Here is a 16,610-nt window from a genome sequence, read left to right as displayed (position 1 = left end):
CTTGATATTTTATCCTATAGCGGCCAGCTAAATGTAGGCTTCAATTTTTCTAAAAGCAGGCCTCATGAAATCCATGCACAGGCGTGCATGCCTCCCCAAAGGCTTGTGCAACATCATGAAACGTTTCTCCTATCCAAGGTAAATAAGTAACAGAGCCTATAAAACTAATGACCTGTCAGTACATCGTATGGTCCGTAAGAAGAGAGGAATCCCCATGTGTTCTTGAATGTATATATTCCATCCCCAACTCTCCGCTGTTGATAACTCTGACTCGCATGGATGTTGGTGCCCGGGTGTCATGTTGACCTGGGACAAACCAGCTCACTGGGAAATGACAGCAAGCTGCGAGGAGCACCTCCAGCTGGCCGCAAACCTCACAAAATAAAAAACCGCGTCAGAGCGCGGAAAGCCGCGTGTAAACACGGAAAACCAGCATTTTTTAGCAAGGCACTTTTTTAAAGACGTCCAACAAAAACAAAAGATATGCTAATAGGGGAGGGAACAGAGAAAAAAAGCAATCAGAGAAAACCAGAGGGAGGTGATGGAAAGATATAACGGATAGCAATAAAACGAAGAAAAGGGGAAGAGAAGGAGGAAACTGAGGAAGATTTCAATGGGTTTTAGCTTGAGCGGCTTGTTCCGTACGACGCATATCGTTCAGAACCACAGTCAAGTCATCAGCACTAAACTGGTCCTTGATAGCGTCCCAGAACTCGGGGGTGAGGCCTTCTTTGGCATCCGGATCGGCGTCGGGTAGCAGATCGAGCAAGGGTGCTTCTTCTTCTTTGGATGCCGACGTTCCATCGCCTTGTAAGGAGTATTGCCCCGCTTTCTGTTTCTGCGCTTCCCGTCGGTATCGGCTAGAGGCTTCCCAAAATAATCCAAGCTCTTCATCTAGCTTCTTCTGTTCCTCTGGGCTCAGCGTTTTCTTATCTCCTTTTGTCTCTCTCTGGGTGGTCGTAGTCGTCGTCGTTGTAGAATCTGGGATTGCGGACATCGTTCCTGTCTCGGTTGAGTGACCCGCTTTTTCGGCAGGTGCAGCCATTCCAACGTTATGATTTGTTTGGGCAGCCGGTTGGATTGGAGGCTGGGATTTGTGTTCAGCGTTGAAAGGGATACGACCGTCGCCGGCAGAAGAAGTATGTCCAAGAGCGTTGAGGATGGTGTTGCCTTTATTCCTGAAGTTAGAGAGGATTGTTTTCGATTCGGGATCGGGGATCATCACTTGAGTGTAATAGAATATCGGGAATAGCGCGAACATCAATCCGACGATGAGCAGCATGAAGACCGTCGGTGCTATCGTTGGTTTCTGCCGGTTCGACGCCGCATGTCCAACTTCGTTTGGCTTGGGCCTAGGATTCAAGACCGTACTCGGCAGGGCGCTTGATTCGGGTTTCCGTTTCCTAAGGTCTGTGGGCATTTTTTGTTTTCGTGTTGGAACTGTGCGATTATTTGTAGTGGCGGAAATCAGATGAAGGTGTGCTTGTTCCGATGGGGCTGTATGCGTTGGGTAGGCTCGTGCCAAGTCGTGGTGGTTCGACCCGGTTGCGACGTGCAGGCCCCTCCTGGAGTTCTGGCTGACTCTGAGGCATGACGACAGTCGACCTGTGCCACGAGTGTGGTTGACATCGGGCCTGTTCAGTGTAAGCCCGTGCTTACATAACACGGGTCTTCGGGGTGCTCGCCTGTGAAATCTGGCTCTGATGCTAGCTGCCAGTCGTGACATTTGGAGTCGCATCCATGCATAATGTACTCTATGCATATGTAATTCGTGTCAGCCAAGACCCACAAGTCACCTGACTCAACCCTGCAAGAACCCTCCAGCCGCGCTCAACCCCTAAGCACTCACATCAACCTTCGACTTTGCACATACGATAATACTCCCGAGATGCAACGGATTGTGTAAGCTTTCCCGCTCCGCAATAATACAGCAGCATCAGCTCGAGTGAAAACGGGATGAACTGAATAATAATGAGTCCTCTTTACCAGAAAACCGAAGAACGCGCGCTCCAAAAGAGCACTTCAGGCTCGAGAACCGAAGCTAGTCGAAGATGCGAAAATATCAATATTCGTCAAATCAACCCAAACATCCGAAAGGGTTAGGATCGCCCTCAGCGAACTGCATCAGCTGAGATCATCAGCACATTCGATCCAATTCGCCAAGCGCAATCTCATTCACCCCTTTGAGGATCCGAGTAGCCTACAGTTCTGGTCGGTCAAAAACGATGCGAGCTTATTTCTAATAGGCAGTGATAGCAAGAAACGCCCGGATAACTTGACGTTCGTTAGGATGTTCGACCACGAAGTTCTGGATATGGTCGAAGTCGGAATCGAAGGCGCAGTGTCCTTGGCTGATATCAAAGGACCGAAAACATCACCCGGCCTGATCCCGCTGTTTCATTTTGTCGGTACCCTCTGGGATTCAAATGAAAGATACAAACAATTCAAATCAATGTTGCTAGATTTCTTCAGGGGTCAAGAGATCCATTCAATCGATCTTGTCCACGGTCTACAGTATGTGATTTCTGTAAGCGTGGGCGAATTAGACCAACCGGGAACCACAACCTCACTTCTGAACGTCGCCCCATCCACACTTCCCACTTCAACTGAAACTCTCAACGAAACAGCCAAACGCAAGACTCCCAAACCAGTTTCACTCGTCGACTCATCTCAGCCTAATCTAACCGACAATGTTGAAGGGCTCCCGCTAGTCCACTTCAGAACTTACCTCGTCCAGCTTCTCAAATCCGGTCAGCGTGAACCCCGGGTCGAGCTCCTGCCCCATGGTCCATCGTTTGATTTCAGGCTTCGACGAGCCCAAGCGCCATCTGAGGACTTACTCAAACTAGCCCTACAACGGCATCTACCGAAGAAACCGGCGGGCGAAAACAAGAAGGCACAGGGAAATAAGAATGTAGACATCGATGAAATGGGCGACAAAGTCGGTAAAATCCATGTTGGTCAGCAAGAACTCGACAAGCTTCAAAGCAGGAAGATGAAAGGTCTTAAGAAAGATAGACAGGGCAAAAAGAAATCCGACCAACAGAAAGATACCGATGATGGCGCGAGTGATGACGAAATCGAGATGGAGGATGGGGCGCAAGAACAAGAAGAGATGGGGGCGATCGTCGAACTAGAGCAGTCCAAAGTGACCAAAAAATAAAAGAATCCATACACTTTGTCTCTTTCTGTTTTTCCACTTGCGCACATCCAATTCAACGTATTAATATTGTCTTTACAATGTCCTAACCCTTCTTTCTCTTACCCCGCGCCCGTAAAATGCCTTTTCAACTTGGACCGCTAAGATATTCGGTTAAACATGACCTTAGGGATGTGTACTGTACATTTTTGGTCTCTACAGAAGCAGTAGAATCAAAAGATGTAAACTGCAAGTTGGTAGGCCCAATGACGGAAAGGTTAGGGTATGGGGGAAAAGGAGGACTTCCGGGCAGGTCTGTAGCCCCCACAGATTTCAATTTACACCAACTAATAGTTGTTGATTTTTGGTCAAAAGGAAAATGTTTTCCTGACCCTGGGATTCATCATTTTCATGTGCACCGGTCATGGGTCTGCATCTGATAGCTGTGTTAATTTAGGATTTAGAGAGCCATCTAGAGCTCTCTAAATGAACGGGAAGTCCTCCACTGCCCCGCTAATCTTGCCATAAAAACCAGTTTTCCCAAACCAGTTTTCCCGCGTACATAGCGGGTTTGTCGTTACTTTTTTTAGGCTGTTTTGAAACTTATTTGGGCTTGTTTGTCTAATTTAACCAAGTCCCTCTATTGGAGGGGGGACGCCGAGGGAATTAGCTAAGTTAGCTTGTTTCTGCAACACGAGCTTGAGAGATTCTGAACTCAAAAAAGTTTGGAAACAGTTTCAAAAATAATAATAATTGGTGCCCTTTGGTGCCTGAAACTATTTGAATTATGTGTACATATTTGGAAGCACTCCAAAGGGAAGAAGAATCATCCAGCGGAAGCCGTCATCCTCTCTCTCCCTTCTCATCCGCCTCGAGGATGACAATCCGACAATTGAACAATCAATATTGCATTCCGATGACCAACCTTTTCCCAACCTTTACCAAGTTTTTGATTCTTCTAGTATTCGTGACATGTGTAGGTTGTTATACCTTCCTACGAGACGATCGAAGCTCCGGGAGAGTACGAATGAAGCTCACCAAGTAATCTCTGTGTTCTTGATCATCAGTAGATCGTGGACCGGCACGCCCTTGTTGCGGTGGTGGTCTTGAATGAGAAGCCAGCGACTCCGCTAGAGTTAGGAGGAAAGGATCGGATGACTGTGATGCATGAGTTGACATCGGCCCCAAGACACCATCGGACAAGCAACGGCGATGAATCAGCTTGTATTCCCACCTGTCTTGCATCAACTTCAAAGGACACATCCCAATCTGGTGGAGCTGGAGACTCGGCGTTACACTCGAATCATCAAGTTTGTCAAGTTGAAAACGTTTCTCATTTCTCATCTGCCAAAGCAGGCTCAATTTCTGAGTGATTTTTCAAAACCTAACCATCATTCATATGTGGTTTTTACAGCCGGAACAGGTCAGGTTGGAGAAAATAGTAACTAATGATAGACCAGGGGAAAGAGGACACGGTGAAGCAACCTCGAGCGTGAACTCGGTCTCAGGAATGGATTCTTATCCTCGTAAAGACATGCTCAATGAGAAAGTTCATTCTAGCGGTTCCCCGCCTCATTCGCAGACTATTATAATCGAGAATCAACAGATAGAAATACCGATTGAGGGAAAAGAATATTCAGCAGAATGTGCGATTTGCCTTGAGGCGCTGGTCGATGATCAGAAAGAAAACCCGAAAATTAATCCGAACAATGGTCCAACCGATGTACCGAGCTGTGACTCGAGCGATGATCCGAGAAATGATCCAAACAATGATGAAAGAAATGATCCAAAGAACGAAATATCATCTTGGCCAACATGTGGACACACTTTCCATCTCAGGTGTATTGGACCGTGGCGAGCATTACACGGAGACACCTGTCCGACATGTAGGCACCAGCTTTTTCCTTCGGAACGGTCATATTTGGCAGATCGAGTTCACGAATTTGAAGTTCTTCACTACTCGACCCGCGAATATTTTCGTGATCCAGCGCCCCGCTTAAATTTTCACTGCCCCTCTTGCTTCACTTCACCCGGCCCGGTCATTGCCACAGCCACGCTTATCATTGGTTTTGTGATAATCATGTTTCATCTGAAAGATTTATGACTATGAGCTGTATTTTGTGATGTTGGACGGTAGTTTATGCTCATAGCCATTGCTCGTGTGTTTTGCATAAGTTGTGATAGTCATAATCTTGTCTACAGTCTCTTTTTGTTGAAACCTATTGTCTAGCTATAAACCATACTGTTTTCACTCTTTCTAGACTAGCAGTAGCAGGTGCTACCTGCAGCTAGTTTGTGATGTGTAGTTCCTGGCACAATGCCATTAGTGGGTATGTTGCCATAGGCCACACTAATGGGCACTAACAGTTCTATGCGCTAAACTACAGTATAATAATTAATTTGTGTTTTATTTTTTTATTGGCTTGGTGTACTTTATTTACTCAATACTCATTAGGGGGGTTCACAATTGAATTTTACTAAACTTTGGAGCCAAATTTAAGGCCTTTCTGAACAAAATTTTAAAATTTTGGGAAAATGGACAGCAGCAGGTTAATATACTGATCAACCAGTGCAATTTATCAATTTTTTAAAAAATGTTCATAAACACCTCAAAATGTGCCCCAAAGTTTTGTAAATTACAATTGTGAACTACCCTATTTTACCACCAATACATGAAAATTTAATGGTGATATAAATATGCTACATGGCACTAAAAATACATCTAGCATAATGGTTCCAGTGTTGCTTGCAGACCAACCCCCACCTAAATCACAAGGCAGAAGTTAACCTTGAATATATTGCTGTGCCCTCTGACATAATGAAGCACCCATGATCCTGACTTCCGGTGTGAACACCACATTGGCACTGCCAGAAAAATTGCCTGGTCTGAGACTGACATTATCCCAGTTAAACTGGGATGCACTTAACCAAGTTAAACTTGGTTGATCTCAACTGATGAAATGTAAATCAAAGGTACCCCCTTGGGTTCATTTTCATTGGTTGAGATCAACCCATTTTAAATTGGTTGAGTGCATCCAAGTTAAACAAGGATGACTTGAGCCCAGTCAAATATGCTGACAATTTGGAAGAGAAAATAATGGTCCAGGATTCTCTCTGTAAGTACAACTAAAAAGAAAGGGGAAAGGGGAGACTTGATGGGAAAGAACTCTGTTATGAGCCATAGCGCGGGCTCCGCAGCCCAGACTCACATGTACATAGACTACACGTACATGTCACGGACCATACTCAAGGTTTGAGAGGCTGGAGATCCAAGCCTCTTCCTCATCCTGCAATCTACCATCTTGGATCCAGAACCCCAGAACCCCAGACTCCAGACTCTATCTTCCTCTCCATAGAACAGACCATAAAAACAGACCCCAGAACACCAAACCTTGTGGCGCAAATTGGTTCCAAGACCAGAGACAAGCTGCTCAGCAGAATTGCAGAAACCTCAGATAACTGTAAGTTTCAGAGAAGCTCATGGTCCCAAAAATTAAAAGACAGCCAAGAAAAGCCAGCCGATCTGACAAAGACATACATTGTTTGCATCACAGCTCAAGAATTAGCAGAATTGTTCCGACAGGAGAAAACAAAAGTCTTAAGATAACTTGGTTATTCCCAACTAAAAGAAGACAAACTCCAACAGCACAAGCGCAAATCCTTATCCCATCAGCTACCTCCCACTCCAGCCCTTAGGCATCCCTTGCCCTTCCTTGAGGTACTTATCCTTTATACTCTCAATTCTGGTTTCCTCTGTAGATAATTTGTAACTACAATCTAACAAGGAATAAAATAATTCAGTTATTCCAAAATTAAGGTACACCACCTGGTCACTCAAGTGTTGTCCTAAAATTTGTTCACAATTTCTTTCCACCAAATTTGTTTGGTGTGAGAATCACGCCTAGGTGAACAGTATCTTTCTCATAAATTGAGAAACATGCCAGGATTTCAATCAGCTGCAGAATCTGGTAAGCAAAGCAAACCATTTTCTGCAGTCAGAATCAGTGCAATGGTATTGTAAAACTGAAATCATCTTTTCATGCAAAAAGGTCCAATCCATGTGAGCAGCAAGATTAGGCTCAAGAAAAATCCTGGCTCTTTATCTCTATCCAAGAGAATTACTACTAGGGCCGAAGGTAAGTGGTTTAATTAAAACTCAAGGATAGATGACCAGATATTTGCTAATGTGCTATCCAAATAAATTCTAGACACAGTCAAAGAAGAGCAGACCAAACACACCGAGTGCACTCAAAGAGTTGGGAATACTGGTAAGAGTGTTTGTGTTCAGAACAGGCAAAGTGAAACAAAAGGAAGCACAAGCAATGCTAAACTGCTGTAGATAATGTTGCAATACCTCTTTGCCATTTTTCTGTTGCTAAGCAAAACAGGATATAAAAAGGCAAAGGCCTTATCCAAGTGAGAAAGTCTATCATTTATAGCAGAGAGATGAGAGCAAAGACTTACACTCAAATTATCTCATTCAAACAGATCATCTTGATCCAAAGAACCAACTGTGGTTTCTTTTATTTCTTACATTTAGATTTCAATCTTCATTTCATCAGCAGAGAGTGGATGTGTTTCTGCTCTTAGTTAAAATATATTTCATTGTTACATCTTTGAAATTTCCTTTTAACTGAATAATTATAATGACTAAAAGACTAACAAGAAATATCAATTATCTTAGTCCTGTGAATTCTTTCATTTGGCTGGGTGGCAAACATTGGGATCTTGTTTTCATGTTGTCCTCAAACAGTAACAATCTATGCATTGGCTTGTCCAATTAGTTTCTAACAATCAGCAAATCATGTTGTAACTCCAACAACAAAGTGGTACAGTCTGTTTTGGGGCACCCAAGCAAAAAAAAAATAAAAAAATGGATGGATTAAAACAAACAAACTTCTTCCAAGCACCATTGGTGCCAAGCTGTTTAGCCATTAGACCAGGCCAAATTTACTGGGAGTGTCACAATTGACAACAAATCCACCAAAATTTGGACCCACTCATCCAAATTTGACAAAGCGGACAGAAAACTCTGGGGACATGTTTTTCCAACCTGTCTCAAACAAGGCCCTCAAGCTGTGGCAGCGTTCCACGGAGGCGAGGTGGCTTGGTTTGTCCAATGTTATCCAATCAAGGAGTTTTTGGAAAAACAAACACCAATCAAATTTTTTGACCTGCTGGTGTAGTTACTCCACACCCCATGGCATAAGGCTATTGCATCCTAGTAACCAGGGTGATTGACTAGAATTGGTGGGGATATGATCCCTAAGAAGGACTGTGGATGTGTACAGAATTTTCTCTGCTTTGGTAAGAAGGGACTCTCTTTGCTTAGAGGATCTAGCTGTTGCGTCACTAAGATTGTTTGATTTAGCTGACAGAGAGTATCATCAATATCTTACTGATCCTTAGGTAATAGGAAGCTGAGCTTCTATTCTTTTTGGCGTAACCTCTGCGCTCCTGGCAGGAAACTGGTTAACCTTGGCTTGAAATCTTTTTGTTCATCATATCAGCTGATACCAATAGCCAAACAAGTTGGACATTAGATAACTTCCTTATTCTTTCACTATACTAATTGTATTATACTTTGAGTAGAAGTGAAATTCCTTTGAATATAGTGTCCCAACAATTGTAATTACACGGTGTAACACCACAGGCTTCCCTGGAGTTCTTGAATGTCACCTGGTTGCAGTTGTACGGCTTTTGCTTGTGGTGATATGGACTGCAACACCAGCAGGCAACAAACAATTCCAATGCAACATGTGCAACATAGATTGCTAGAGCATCTAAGACTACAGTGGGCTGCTGTGGTAGCTGGAACAAACCTCAATGGCCCAAAAGGTATTTTTGGCTTTCAAGTTCCAGTGGAGCTGCCAAATGCAGGGCTTCCCGTCGCCTATGTACATATGTAAATGGCTTGATTTATCCACTAAACCTTGCTTATCAATTTTCACAAGCCAGTTCAAGCATTTGAGCCCATGGGAAGTCCTCCTATGCCACGGGACCAAAACTGCCCTTGGCTGCTCCTTTTGGCAGTTTTGGCTGCCTTTTGGCAGTTTGGGTTAGGGGTGTAAACGGGTTGGGTTTGGGTCGGAAAATGGTGCCCAAACCCGACCCAACGTGAACCCCGGGTCGGGTTGGGTCGGGACAAAAGTGCAGATACGCTGCCCAAACCCAACCCAATTTACAAGGTGTCAGGTCCGGGTAGTCGAGTTCAGGACAGCCAACATATTCCTTGGTAGTGCCAAGCATTGTTGATTTGGCCTTGTGGAAGAGGGCCTGTCCCGCAAGTTGAAGGTCAGGTACTTCAATCCCTTTCAACATTGAAATTTATCTTGCACATCCACACCAGTTGTCATGTGTAACTGGCAAGCAGAGAAAGCCTACCAGATTTGCAGCTTTGTGCAGTGTGTCTTCAATCTGCGAAGCTGGTGCCACGGTACCAAGGATTATTCCAGTATTTTTCTTCTCAATCTGACAGAAGACAGGTTCTTCTGGGTGGCTCCAAATAACACGACTGCTGCAAGAATTACGAATCTTGTTGAACAAATCTGTGGCGGTTTTGGCTGCAACTCAATTGGTTCAAATGGCCAGAGAGATGATGAGTCGGAGAGGACAGAGGAGGCTGTTCTCCACCGTGGTGCTAGAGACCTTTATATTCTCATTGTGGTATGAATTTTTCTTTTCACTCTTGCAGTGTTTGAGGGTGAAATTTCCAACTAGACCCTCACCAAGGAGCTCGTCGCGCGTTAATTGGATATATGTCGCCAGCACAACACGCAAATCCAGTTTGGAACCCCAGTGTAGCAAGCCGTTGAATCGTAACATCCCACGACAGGTTGTCTACAAGCGCTTCTTGAAAGAGTCCCTCATTTAAACTCAACATTGCATGGATTCCAATCCGTTGTTTGTTGCATGTGGGATCTCTAGACAGTTTTCCTTTGTTGGCCAACTGATTGAATAATGAATCTATTTACATGAATAAATGTAGAAAAATTTCTCAGGAGGAGCCATGCATGTATTTAAGATGATGGAGACATTGCACACTGACATATACGTTTTCTGAAGTGACCAGTGAGTTTGAATTCTGAATGCCTGAACTGCAGGGCATTCAGGATGTGTTTCAAGCCCTGCTCAAAGTGATGGAAAGTCACAGCGGTTGACTTCTCATTCCTCCAACAATTCTCGATGAAATCCGGGGCCGTGGCAAAAAAGCAAATGATTGATTCCCCTGTGGGCACCTGCCCAGGTCTATTTTATTTACATACAAAGAACAAAGCATTTACATTAAATTGATGGTTTTTTGGCTTTAAGAGGTTGCACGTCTCCATGGACTTACTTGAGATGTAAAGTGTTGTTGCAGAACGTGTCGAACTTGTTCTCCCACCCTGTACAAGCATAATCTACACCAGGAGTGTTTATGTATTGCAAACGTCTAACTGTCTTCTTTGACTCCACTCAAGCCTCAGTCAAATCAGTAATAATTTTATCAATTGCTTTCCTAGCCAGGTTTGGGAATTGAGGTTGTGGAGCTTCAACCTCCATATTGGAGGAGTTGAAGTCAGAAATATTCACTAGAGGTTGATTGGAAAAAAGAGGGATCAGAATGGGGAATGGAGCGGCACTAGAGGGTGAGTGGAAATGGTCAAGCGACTGACCGGCAGCGCTAGACGGTGTAAGTGGAAATGGCCAAGACAGTGACCGGTGGTGTGTGAGTGGAAATGGTCAAGAGAGTGACCGGCGACACTGAGTGGAAATGGTCAAGAGACTGACCGCCTGGTTTATATCGGCTCCAAACGGGGCCTAAACCCTTTACATACATTACTCATTATGTACTATGCCTATTGTACACATTATATCATTGGATCTGTGCTTACCTCTTTCAGTATTGATCATCATTAAAAGTTGTTACTATGTTCACATCACTTTCCCCATTTTTACAATCTTTTCTTCCCATAGCCAGAACCTTTCCCTATTTGTACAACCTTCATTCCCATAGCCAGAGTTCCTCATTGTCTGTGCTCATCCTTCCTTCATACAAGAACTGTCTTTCCCCCCTCACTTGTACCTCATGGAAGATTTAGCCAGCAGAGATTATATACAGAAATTAAAGTAGAAATCACTCATCACCTATTTCTCATTGACATTATTGCAGTTGCTCCTGAAACCATTGCTATTGAACCATTGCCATTGCTTCCCCCTCTCTCATCACTGCTCCAAACCTCTCACCCTCAGTAGTCAGTAGTCAAGCTCATAGTAATAGCTCCTAAGATCAAGTAGAAATCAGCCACACCTTTTCTTCTTTTTCTTAGTGTTACTCTCATCCCCTCAGCATTAGTCAGGAAGGCAGCCTCATCAGCACCCTTGCATAGCTTACATTAGTACCAGTGTTGATATCCATTTCCCTTCCAAGCTCTATTCTCACCTTTGAGTAGTTCCACACTGGTCAAACCTCTCAAAAACACCTCAACCACTACTCCTGCCCAACCCCAAACCCTTATCCCCTGGGAGAATTTTTAAAAAATATACAAACTAACATTTGAGACACCAGAATATTTGTTACAGTAATATGGTGTCCCCCAATGTAGCCAGATTTCTTTGCATGGAATTTTGCTCATTGCAACTTGGCTGGTCTGCACAGCTGTTACTGATATGACTGAAACATGGATGGTCACAATGCAAGCAGAGAACAAGCTGTAGAGCTTGTTCTCTGAGCTCAAAATATGGTCTTGCCATTTGGGCAGGCAAGTGTTGCATAACTGTAACCAACCAGGTTAGATTACAACAGTCACTACTTTGTGAATCCTACATCCCTCAATTTATTCCATTAGTTTAGTATCAAACCACATATACATATTTGTGATACAAATTCTTGCCCTTGGGTCCATTGATGGATGAACATAAATAGATGGTGATCCCAGGGCAGTGGATGACTTCCTGTAGCTAAATTGGCTGAATTTGGCGGGAGGCACTAAACCTTGTTTTGCTGGGCAAAACTTGATCTCAGTCAATTTTCACCAGCAAGTAAGGTTTAACCTTGCCCTCTAGATCTAGCTTTTTAGCCCATCACTGGATGACTTCCCGTGCAATCTGGGACCCCCGCAGATGTTGGTTTAGACCCAAAAAGTCTAGATTTTTGCAGGGAAATCTAGCTTTTTGGGCTCTAGATCACTTCTGGGAGGCCCACAGATCATGACAGGAATGTCCTGGCCCCTATTTGATTTGTTGCCTCCATAATAATAATCAACAATTGATGAAAAAACCCATTCATATTTGTTGCCTCCATGACAATAATCAACAATTGATGAAAAAACCCATTCAGCAGTTTTTGCAGCTTCTAGGAGTAATCACTACAAACTTCAACGGACAGATCCCATCTGTCTGTTTCTTTAGACAGTCAATCCTCAAACTATTTATTCTTATGAAATTTCATGTTCAGTAACATAGGGTTCCATCAGTGTGTTCAAAATTGATTTTTGAACATCATTTTACCCAAAATCACAAGATTTAGCAAGTTTTTGAGATGTGTTTGAATCCTGAAATGAAGAGACCTCTCAACTTTCTTTGTTGAATTCCTACCTTCTAAATGCCAATGAAAGACAAGAGATGAGCAAAGGAGGAGCTTGAGAATGGGGCAGGCCCCCATTCACTATGGTCTGTCTCTTATCATGGTCATGTATGACTTCTTACTATCTTGTAGACCTTGATCCCTGATTAGAATAGTTTATCAGATTTCCATCTTAGTGCTTATCCTCTTGTGTGCGCACTCTGATGGTGATATTAATGTACCTTTTGACATGTCACAATGAGTTAGAGAAGTTTCATATTCATTATCAATTTATTCAACTTTATTCTCAACCACAGATTGATGCTTGTACATAGTCTACTTATAGTGAGCCCAGTGCAAGAAATCATTCTTCATTGGTACACTCTTCTTTTTCTCCGCACCCACCTTGAAACCACATCCAGTGAGATTGCCCCCTTGCTACATAAGTGTTTGATATCTTTGATCTGAAAACTAGCCCATAGAGGAGGATAGAAGGGGTGGAATGAAGAGAGGAGAAAGTGAAGGGATTTTAGGGATGATTGGAAAGAGAGAATTGCAAGATTCTTTATACCAAAATTTTGGACATCTAGATGATATTATGATTTTATGTAGAAAGTAGTTTTTCAAACACCCCTAATTGCTCATCAGATGAGCCCATCTCGGTGTTATTTGGGCAACAATATGTGTGCGACGCGTCGACGCGTGGCGCGTTTGCAAGAATGGGGCACTATGGGGTAGAATTACTACATAACCTCATGGTACAACAATCAAGAAGATGCTCTCGTACTTCACGGGCAGAGATGCATGTGAAAGATGAGACTTCAACGGGTTGCATACAACAAGATGAAGATTTTTCTTTCTTTTTACAAAGGGGAAGAGCGAGCAAGAAAAAAAAAGTATTTTCTGTAGGAAAGGTAGAACATATCCGCCTCGACTGAGTCAAATAAGAAGGAGTAGTAGTGAACTTGTTTGTGATGTGTTGGAGAGAGGCTGGCGGTGCTGAGGGGTCAACTGGGAGTATTTAAGGCAGTCAGTTGGGTTTTTTCCACCCACCGTCGACAATGGCCGACTACATCCTCCGCATACCATCGCCGACGGGCAGGGATCCCTCGAAACTAGGCTCAACAGCCGGCGACTCGTCAATCGGAAACGACCAATGGCTATGGACACCCCAGACGGTGTACGAGACGCCGTCGAAGAAGCTGGGGATGCGATGGGCTGAAGAGGTCCATCAACGCGCTCGGGCGGTCAACTGGATCGTCAGGATATCGATTGCCCTCCAGCTACCCCAGCTGATCATCGCCACCGCGGCCGCCTATGTCCATCGTTTCTACATGAGGAAGCCACTCCAGAAATATTCCCCCAAGATGATCAGCGCAACCGCCCTCTTCCTGGCCACCAAAGTGGAGGAAGTACCCCGGAAGCTCGAGCACGTCATTCGCGAGTACCTGTCCGTCGACGAGGACGGTAACGAACGGGCTGGCCCGATCAGTGATTCTTCAAACGTAACGTCAAACATATCCCGCATACATATACCCCATCCCTTGCTCTCCCCCTCCAAGACGAATTGTCGTGAGCCTGTCTAACAGAGTCGCCTTCCGACGCTGACATGAGCTCGCCGACGACTATCCAACCCCGCAGGAGTTTCAAGCGCTCAAGCACGAAATACTCTACTACGAAGACATCCTCCTCCGCAGTCTCTGTTTCGATCTGTCCATCGACCATCCCTACGTCTCCCTCATCCACTGTGCCAAATCCATTCACGAGTCCCATGCGCGTGCCCGGACACCGACACCCTCGCTTGCAGTCGAAATGGCCGATCGGGCCAAGGCCAAGTCGATCACTCAGGCCGCCTGGGGTTTCGTCAATGACTCCTTGATGTCCCCCTTGTGTCTCGTCGCCAGACCCGAGCTCATCGCTGCCGCCGCCTTCCTCCTCGCCGTCTCCCATCGTCTCTCCGAATCTCCTGCCTCAGATTGGGAGCAACAGGCGGATCCTCAAGAACCACGCAACCTCGAAAACAATCCCACCACTCAGTTCAATAGCTTCCTCAACATGCCCACCCGAGACGGCCCCGAAGAGGAGCCGACCCAAGAACCTTGGTGGAAGGCTTTCCAAGTTGAAAGTCTTGATGAAATACACCGTCAGCTTCTGATTTCATTTTTTTTCTCTTCTCAAGAATCACATCCCATCAACCGGCGGAATAACGTATTTGCTCATCTCTCTCAACAGAAGTCGCCAACGCAATGATCGACCAATACACTCTTTCTGTTTCTGATTACATTCGCGACCGGGCAGGCAAAGTAAGTGCTAATTGGAAGCTCCGCCCTCAAGTCTCAAGGTAACCAATCACACGACTTGCATGATGTCTTTCTGCCCTTTAAAAAAAGCTTGCGCGGTTTCCAGGGCCATCATTCCTGTCGGGACCGGTTGAGATTAAAGAAAACCACCCTTCTCTTACTGGCCAAGCAGACAGTGTAAAGTGCCCAGAGAAGGTGAATGGGCAAAGAACGCCTCTACCTCTGGAAGATGATCGGAGCCGCGCAATCTCGTCTACGCCTTCGCGGGCGATGATGAGCGACAACATGGACCTAGGCACGCCGAACGAGTCGGCTGGTCCGTCGCCGAAGAGCCAGCAGATGATTTCTCCGGTAGGCCCGACCAACGAAAGGTCGCCCACCAAGCGCTCCAGATCCCCCGACTCTTCATCTGGTCCTTCCAAAAACCCCAGGCTTGATCTCCCCTCATCCGTACCCTCATCCACCCCCTTCCCGCCCCTCCCTCAGCCCCCTTCAGCCTCACCTCCTCCTCTCCCTCCATCAATCCCGAACCAGCCTAGTCCACCCCCTCCCTCGGATCCTCATCCGCCTCATGTCTCGCAATCACCACCTCCGATCAATACCATCGATCCCCCGAAAGAAACTGACGACAAACTCTCGGAGCCGTCTCCAGATTCATCATTGACTGATATGGAAGAAGGCGAATTGGATTAAACCCATCCTCTCAAAATCCTCTTCGCGCTCTCTCTCTCCTTCTTGCCACCCAAAATCCCTCTTTCCTCATCCCCAAATCAATAATTTGGTACTGGTGCGTCAACTGGCCGCCCCCCCCCCCCCCCCGCGCGCTTTGTCTAATTGACTTCGCAATGTACTTCCACCGGGGAAAAGCTCAATGAGATCAGACTACATTGGAAGCTCAAACAGCAACCCATCAGTTATCCAGTTAACCAGCAACCGTAAAAACACTTCCCGCACTCCCAGGCACAACTATCTTCACAAAGTCCACACTCCAGTGCGCGCTTCTGGAAAAACACTGGACACGAAGCAAATGCCCCAAAATCAGAAGCACGCACTGGGGTGTGGGCATTGCGACGATGGATTCTGAATTTCTGTAGTGCGCGCACAGTCTTTCACAGTTGCGCATAAATTATTGATAATCATAAACCAATTGTTTCCCCAGATGAGTTTTTAATTACTAAGGCAATTTGGCAAACATGAGGGTTGATCATCTCATCACTTGTAAATTGCATTTTTTCAATACAATTTTGCTGGTGAAGGTCAATGAGTCTCATCACAATTGACCTCTTCCACACCGCGGGTGCAAAAAACATTTTGAAAACTAATTCAAACAGTTTTCAAAATATTTTTGATGCACTCATGTGAATTCCCCACCTCTTGTGGGGTTTCACGGTGTGGTGGTCAAACTGGTACAGGGCCTCAAGATCAAGATTTCAAGATTTCAGATCACTCATCAGAAAATCCTCAAGAGAAAAATTATCCAGCCTCTCAAGACTTTGACCTCAAGACCTCAAGATATTCACAATTGATTTTCTTCAAGATTCAAGATTTCTCAAGCTCACCTCAAGACTCAGGATCTTCAAGATTTATTTTGCTTCATTTATGATACTCTTCTTTCTCATTATCATTA

At 44.9% G+C, this 16,610-nt stretch overlaps 4 protein-coding genes across 4 annotated transcripts; 3 read left to right on the top strand and 1 right to left on the bottom strand.

Annotated features, from left to right (window-relative positions):
* Window positions 1-610: 610 nt before the first annotated feature.
* Window positions 611-1,420, bottom strand: PtA15_17A366 (uncharacterized protein; the record flags this gene model as incomplete). The annotated part of the gene is made up of 1 exon (XM_053164475.1): window positions 611-1,420. The coding sequence occupies one exon, from the start codon at window positions 1,418-1,420 to the stop codon at window positions 611-613; it is 810 nt and encodes a 269-aa protein (XP_053028439.1).
* A 468-nt stretch (window positions 1,421-1,888) lies between these two features.
* Window positions 1,889-3,163, top strand: PtA15_17A365 (uncharacterized protein; the record flags this gene model as incomplete). The annotated part of the gene is made up of 2 exons (XM_053164474.1): window positions 1,889-1,902; window positions 1,990-3,163. 2 exons carry the CDS (start codon window positions 1,889-1,891, stop codon window positions 3,161-3,163), a joined length of 1,188 nt encoding a protein of 395 aa, XP_053028438.1.
* Window positions 3,164-13,744: 10,581 nt separating this feature from the next.
* PtA15_17A364 (uncharacterized protein) lies at window positions 13,745-14,269 on the top strand (the record flags this gene model as incomplete). The annotated part of the gene is made up of 1 exon (XM_053164473.1): window positions 13,745-14,269. The coding sequence occupies one exon, from the start codon at window positions 13,745-13,747 to the stop codon at window positions 14,267-14,269; it is 525 nt and encodes a 174-aa protein (XP_053028437.1).
* Window positions 14,270-14,495: 226 nt separating this feature from the next.
* PtA15_17A363 (uncharacterized protein) lies at window positions 14,496-15,676 on the top strand (the record flags this gene model as incomplete). The annotated part of the gene is made up of 3 exons (XM_053164472.1): window positions 14,496-14,826; window positions 14,916-14,986; window positions 15,074-15,676. 3 exons carry the CDS (start codon window positions 14,496-14,498, stop codon window positions 15,674-15,676), a joined length of 1,005 nt encoding a protein of 334 aa, XP_053028436.1.
* Window positions 15,677-16,610: the final 934 nt, after the last annotated feature.

The sequence above is a fragment of the Puccinia triticina genome, chromosome 17A (assembly GCF_026914185.1).
Source record: "Puccinia triticina chromosome 17A, complete sequence".
NCBI lineage: Eukaryota > Fungi > Basidiomycota > Pucciniomycetes > Pucciniales > Pucciniaceae > Puccinia > Puccinia triticina.
Note: the sequence above shows the minus strand (reverse complement) of the source record. Positions and strands in the feature narration are given on the sequence as shown.